Genomic DNA, 7434 nt, shown 5'->3' on the forward strand with positions numbered 1-7434 from the left:
AACCGCTCCTGTGATATCAGGCTTTACTGGGGACCGCCTGAGCCCTGCCTGCCCTGGCGCAGCTTCATGGCTCCTTCTTCTTCAAGGGCAGCCAACAGGAAAACTGTTGCTCAGCCTTTTCTGGGTCCTCCTTTGGTTCAGTGTTTATCAAACACCCTGGCTTTCTGCTTGGCACGTGTCAAGATACCACACTGAACCAGCAAGAACTTGATTGCACAGGGAGACTTATGGCTAATGCAAACACCTACAGCAAAGAAATAAACATTTCTATTTCTCATAAGCTAACACATTATTCTTGTATGTTCCTTTGCTCCCAGTTCTTTACTGATTAATCCTTTTCCACTATTTATGAGATTTATCAACACTGTATTAGGTGTTCAAAGTGTTTGTTTTTTCCTTTTATTGTCCCTTGCTTAGTTTTTCAGTATCTTTTAAAATATGTCCATTTACAGCTTGTTGCAGCTCTATGAAATAATGGTTTCATTTGTTTCTGACGTTGTTCTGGAACTTGAAACATGAAACTATATTATTTCCAAATGTCTTTCATGACAGCAGAAAACTCATAAAAAACCAACTATGATAACTTGGGCAAACCTTCTGCCCGACAGGTTTTCCTTTGCTGAGGTAAATAGCAATGAGTTCTCCCTACATTTCTCTATCTGCACCTACTGCATTATATATTCCAGCAATACGTCTCTGCCAGGGAGAGCAGGCGTTGTGCAGATTAGTTTGAGGTTCATTCAGAGTTACAGGGGAAGGAGGTACATGGCACGGATGACAGATGCAAAGCTTTAGCACTCGGCTGATGTTATGAGGCAGCTTGTTTGCGTGTTCTTGTTGCTGGAAAGACAACGCATTAATACAACCAGAACTTTGTTTAAAACCTTGACAGAGATGGTGACTCATCCCGGATGGCAACTGGTGGGGATGTCAGGCTGAAAGGCTTTTTGAACAGGATTTTATACTGTAGGGAGCTACACTGGGCACGTAATTAAAATATTCTGCATGTGATACAAGCAGTTTGAGCCTTTGGCTGACTATTATTGACTGAATCTCACAACACTAGAACAGAAGAGCCCCCCTTGAAAATAAGAGGAGATCAGTTTAACACTGGTAAAAGAAGATACTTTTCATGTGCAGCAGATGGGGAATTTCTGGAAGTTTTTGCTCCAGGAGGTTTATGGAAGCAACCGGTATTAGAAGGTGCAAAAAGGGATTGAACATAATCATGATTCATTAACAGATCCTAAAGGGAACAAACATGGATATATTCTCAAATATCTGTAATCTTTTTATTGTAGATGGTGGTGAAATATGAGAGGACTGGACTGTGGAAAGCCGCCAGCTCACACACTGTCCTTAAATACCATCAGCTGCTGTGCCTGCTAAAGACAGAATGATGGAGCAGAGGAAACAGTGGCGAGACTCAGTAGGGCACTTCTTAAGTCCTTATGGCTCTTCTTGTCTTTTTGTTCAGCTAGATCTCTGTATTTAGACAAATGAATTCTTCCCAAACAGTCAAGGCCAGTTTCCAGAAATCCTCTGCTTTGTGCAGATGAAGGAGAAAGCTGTCCTCATGTCAGCTACACGTAGCAATAACTCAGTGCTCTCAGACTCAAGTATAAGGGAAGAAAACCAGTAAGGTAACTCCTGTATGATTCTACAGCAGCTTAAATTGAAGCTTAAATCTGACTAAGTAAGCGTGGGTCCCTGATCCCATTTGCCTTTCTGGGACCTGTGTGAACAGGCAGTGGCCTGGTTCAGAAAGCAGATCTACCCAGAGCTGCTCACCTGTGATGGGCGATTGTCCCCAGGGTGGAGGAAGAAGGAAATAGGTGGTTGGAGCTGAGGACTACCCAGTCATCGTCAGAGTTGAAGGAATAATCACTAAGCAAAGGATGACCCTGTGGCTGGAGAAGGAATTGGTGGGACTAACCAACCTGCACTGCTATCAGTAAAAGAAAGCAGCAGCAACTCCTTTTCCAGCAACCTGTTTATCGCTGTGTATCAAAATAGTCCCACCGAAGACTTCAGCTTTGGTGGAAGAGATAAGGTGATGGGAGGCTGCTGGAGGGCACCGTGATTCCTGGAGGGATCAGTGCTGGAGTTCAGAGTTCTGCAACACAGGCCAGTGTATCTGCAAATGGTCAGGAGAAGAAGAAAGCAAGGAATGCCTCAGAGGTTTATCCCAAGTTTGGCAGAATCAGGATGCACGAGGGGACAATGCTAAGGGCAGTCTGAGCTTCTGTAGGTCTTAGGGAAGGGCATAAAGTCCTGGAACAAGGAATAACAATTAAAAAAAAGGTAGACTGTATTATAGAGGTATTGGAGAGGGATCACTGAGCATCACTGGATCTGCAACCGCTTTCTCTGATCCACCTTTGCCCAGATCCCAGAATGAATGATTTTGCTCTGTAGGTATTTATTCTCTCAGGGAAATGTTCCAATACTTTAAGTATCAGAGGGCAATAGCTCTGATAAACAGATAGGTGTGACATAAATCCTTTTAACTCTTTGCATTTTGGTAAACAGTTCATTGAAATGCAGCGAAGTGTTATAAATGCGCATGGGCATTACTGTGACAATGAAGCCACCTCCTCCTCTGGGTGCAGGGGGAAGAACTCTTTCCATCCCCTGCCACGCTCAGCCCCTGGGACAATGCTGAGCTTCATCCTCTATCTGTGTCCCCATGCTCATCTGTGGTTGGGTGCACCACATCAATGGCCATCTCTGAAGCCAGGGCACCTGCCATCAAAATACAGGGTCATCAAACTGGAGAGGAGAGGAGTCCATGACTCTGGGTATCAATCCACTGGATGAAATCAGGACTCTTCATTTAAGTGCCAAAGGCGCTGTAACCAGAAGCTGCTTTGTTAGCTCTGGCAGATGAATTTGAGTATTTGAATTATGGGGCTTTGGGTCCTATTTCTGCTTCATCCTTTGTCTTTAGGGCAACTTCAGCTCAGTTATGGCATTGTTACGTGACAAAAGGGCTTTACAGGGTGAAACAGTCAGTCCTGTTTGTAAGGTTCTCTGAGCTCTGTTTTTATTTAAAAGAATCTCATTTCATACTGCCTATTAACTGTGTGTAAAAGAATCATTACTGGGTTATCATGCTGTCAGTTTTAAGACAAGGGAGTTGTAAAAGAAAAATGGTGTGAGGTTTTCAACCTTTCAACCTTTTGACAGAGCAAAAGTCTTTATTTTCAGACTGAGGTGATCTGAAACACTAGGGAAATAGTTGGAAAAACTCCACCCAAAGGAACTGTTATCAGGGGAGGCCAGCCAGCCCACGCAGGCACTTTTGGAGGTTATATGTCTCTAAACAATTTTGTGGTAATCTCCTGGTCCTGCTGACGTCAATGTCAAAGCCCACAGCCTTTGGTGGAGTGGGAATTGCACCCTAGTTTATAATTAAATTTGTTCAGGCCACATCCACAATTAAATAAATAAGCCAATTAAAATGCCAGCAAAGTTTATCTTCAGCAGGTGCTCAGAAATTGTCCCTTGCTGATTCATTGCCTGTATATGACCATCACCGGCACTATCGGAAAATGGCTTCTTCACAAAAATTGAAACAAAATTGTTTACACTGATAATTACTGTTTCAAAGAATTTGTATATTTAAGCAAAAGTATGAGTGAAGTTCAGTCTGGCTCTTATACTCAGAAGTGCACAAGCAAATATATAAATAAAAGCAGTAAAATCTTCCAAAATCCCTAGGCAGCTTCGCTGAACATGTGCTTGTTCTTATTTGTGCAAAAGGTTTGAAAATTCATATCATCTGCCAAGAAGTGAGAGAGATTTTCTAGCAGAACCTCTGTAAATACTGTATATTTCTCATTATACTTGGAGTAATTTATTAATTAATAAATTTTGCCTATGTTGTGGAGAGGGTCTCCAAAGTTTTTAGACCTGAATAAAATTCATTAATGAACTTAAGCCCAGAAGGGAACACAAAATCATTTACTATAACCTTCCATACACAGACTATTAAAAACATGAACAAAATTCAAATTCATGGGTTATATGCCCTATCTCAGAACTCCCAGTATTTCAAACAGCTGAAAAAAGTCAACTCTATCATCCTTGGAGACTCCCTCATGTCCCTGTTGAGTATCTTCTGATACTGATGTTTTTCTCCGCTCATCTCCTCCTCCCAGCCTACTGTGAAGTTTGCCCAAATTACAGGAAGACCAGATGTACTTAATCTCCCAAGAAAAAGGTAAAGCTCTTGACTGCTTTTCAAACCGATGTATGGAGTACTTTGAAGGAGTATTTTAAAGAATAAGGCAAGCAGTTAGGTTCCTCAGTCCTATTGATTTAAAATTGGGGTACTTCTCAAAAGGAGGTCTGGTCAATGGAGCATACAGAACAAGTTGGCCAACCAGGCAGTGGGTGTCTTCTTCAGGGTGGGCTGAATCATACTCAAGGTCCATTGACCATGTGCCCATAGTGCTCACCGTACTGGCTGTCTACAGAGGGGCATCGGACACCTGGCTTATATGCATATACCTGTATTAAAATGTCTCAACCAAGGAGTCTTCATACTGAGCTGAGTCACACTCCTGAGCTCCTTCAGTAGCTGCCTAATGTGCAATTCATCTCCTCCTTAAAAAGGTTAGGGGACTCGCACTAGCATTTAACATTTTCACATCATTCTCATAGTCAGACACACATGCCATGAAAATAACTTTCCAGTTATCTAGATTAATGTGTCATAGAGTAAAAGGTAAATATAGAAAATACAATTATACTAGTAATCACATATTCAGTCAAAACTAGAATTTTAAGTAATTTTGTTGTCAGAAATACAGGAAAAAGAGTTCTATAATTCTTCAGACTCTTACAAAAGCTTTTGAAGAGTACTATCAAATATCTCCAAAGTCCATAGCAAATGTTATCTTAGTTTAGTACTGAGATGTGTGACTCATTTGGCTGTAATGAACATCCTTCTCTAACCTCAGACTAAGTATATGATGTTTGGAGATGCAGTAAAACAAACTATATTTCCCTGGAGCAGGCCTGTTAGAGATTAGCAGATCATTTACTACCGTTATTCAGGACAAAACACTATCTTTTAATGCCAGTCCATGTAGCAGGTAAATGACTAAAGAACCACAGCGGTGTAAAAACACAAGTTCTACTGTACTGCCTTGATGGAGGCCCCAGTAAATAGCAGTGAAAGGATTAAAACAATCCTTGGATTTAGAAAATAAATTAATCCTGTGAAGTACTTTTTTTTCAAAGATACAAAATATGGGCAATTTTGTTTTCTCTTGACTTATTTGTCTTTTAAGCTTTTATTTTCTGCTCAAGTTAACACTGTCCTTATGAATGTAAAGAATACTTCAGCAGCATTTTTACTCTATACCTGAGTATACCAGCAAAAGATTATTTGAAATGCTTGGAGCACAAAATCTCTCTCCTCTGTAATCTGGATCAGACATAGCCCATTGCTGTAGGACAGCCACTGGGAGAGAGGAGATCGTTGTCCATGCTGTGATCTGATGTACTGTGGTTTCTACAGGTTCTTGGATCCTCTGAACAAGCTGTGACGAAAATGTGAAATACTTTAAATCTGCACTTGGAAAATGTAGTACAAGATCTTTATCTGACATGCTACTCCCTGTCTGGCGTTCACATATCCCACGAAAAACAGTTCAGTGTTTTGGCTGAGTTGGTATCAGCAGCTTCTCTCTCAAGAACAGCTTAATCAAATATGAGGTCACTTCACAAACTGATTCCTGGGGAAGTGTTATAAATGATCTTCCAGAGATTTACATGCTGGAAATCTACAGGTTTTATATAGACATACGTTGAAAGAAAAAACCCTTTTCCAAAAAAAAAAAAAAAAAAAGAATAGAAAAATCCTATAAATCAAAACTTCTTGCAGGTTTAAATTTTATATCCTATTTTCTATAGCTATTTTTTTTTCAGCATTTATTTTCATCTTTGTTGTATTTCATTTGGGGGGTGAGAGCACGTAGCCATACAAAGTAATAATATTGCACACAAGTTACAGTGTCAGAAGAATGATGTGACACAGTTGTCTGTTAAAACAGGATATTAAACTCCATCAGGCAGTTTCTCCCCATTCTTGTGCTCCACATAAGCCCTTGTTGTTTTAACTGCCCCATCGACAATATAATTTCATTTTTCCCTGTTCCTACATCTCCAAATAGCTGCAGAGTAACACAGAAAAAATTGTCAAATTTAGCTTAAGTGACTTAAAAGTCTATCTGCATGATTTTGACTCTGAATGGACATAGGCCCTCTTAATAAAATGACCTTTGATCTTCTGTTTTCAACAGTGGACTTCTCTCCTGTCTAGAAGACCAGAAAACAACCACTGTACTGCTTAAAATCATCATCAGTCTCAAAGCAGGGTATGAAGGACTACCTCTGAGGTTGATGAGTCTTACACAGATACTGTCAGTGGGAAAATTTCCACCAGCGTCAGCTTTTCATCTCTTTTAAATCCAAGTAAACTGCAGGCTAAGAACTACGGGACCTACCAGAGAAGATGGCATCTTCAATAAGAACTTGTTTATTACTGAGAAACTCTTTTCTATAATACAAATCATGCCAGGTTCCAAGTATTTTTCTCAGGTCTGGAAATCAGTTTTTCCCTTTGGGGGAAAAACAATGAAACAAAAAACCTACCAAAAACTTGACCACAAAGAGATCACTATTACCTGTCTGTGCAGCCAGCCTTCACTTTCATCTTCATGTTTCTAAAACAGAAGAAGATCATTAATACCATACTTTATGTATTACATTCTGTTATCAGTGCAGGAAGCAGTTGGACTGAATCTGAAAAGTTGTTCAGAAAAACAAAGAAACTATTTAAATATGTGCTTCAGGAGTGTAATCCAGTGGCTGCTCTCCTTGTCTTTCCTCTCTGATGAATAAGCACGCACTCAATCAAGAAAGCATTTTACTCATACAGACAAAACACATAAATCCACAAGATATATTGTTCCCCAAAGAAATAAAGCTTGTTAAAAAATAAATAAAGGTTGAAATGAAAGTTGTTAAGAAAAGACTCTGCACTGTGCTCTATGCACAGTATTGCATCATTTTTTCAAGGGATGGATATATCATTTTCTACTGTGGAAACACCTACACCAGTTTAAAAGATGGTATCTGCTAATGCTTACACAGGTTATATCAATACACCTTTACATTAGTGTGTCTATAGAAGGGATTAATTAGCTACAATTAAAATGTGGGTAGACAAGCATGAGCCATTTTTAATGCCATCAATCATAGAATCATAGAATAGTTTGGGTTGGAAGGGACCTCTAAAGCTCATCTAGTCCAACCCCCCTGCCGTGGGCAGGGACATCTTCAACTGGATCAGGTTGCTCAGAGCCCCGTCCAACCTGACCTGGAATGTTTCCAGGGATGGGGCATCCACCACCTCTCTGG

The 7434-nt window shown here is 40.2% G+C and overlaps 1 protein-coding gene across 1 annotated transcript in view; it reads right to left on the reverse strand.

Annotated features, from left to right (window-relative positions):
• The window catches only part of DPP6 (dipeptidyl-peptidase 6), a 268280-nt gene that overhangs the window by 43471 nt on the left and 217375 nt on the right, over positions 1-7434 (reverse strand). The window contains exon 12 of the mRNA XM_009322491.1: positions 6699-6737. Coding sequence (XP_009320766.1) covers positions 6699-6737 — 39 coding nt within the window. The remainder of the gene's footprint in view (positions 1-6698; positions 6738-7434) is intronic.

This window comes from Pygoscelis adeliae, unplaced genomic scaffold, assembly GCF_000699105.1.
Source record: "Pygoscelis adeliae isolate BGI_AS28 unplaced genomic scaffold, ASM69910v1 Scaffold123, whole genome shotgun sequence".
Lineage (NCBI taxonomy): Eukaryota > Metazoa > Chordata > Aves > Sphenisciformes > Spheniscidae > Pygoscelis > Pygoscelis adeliae.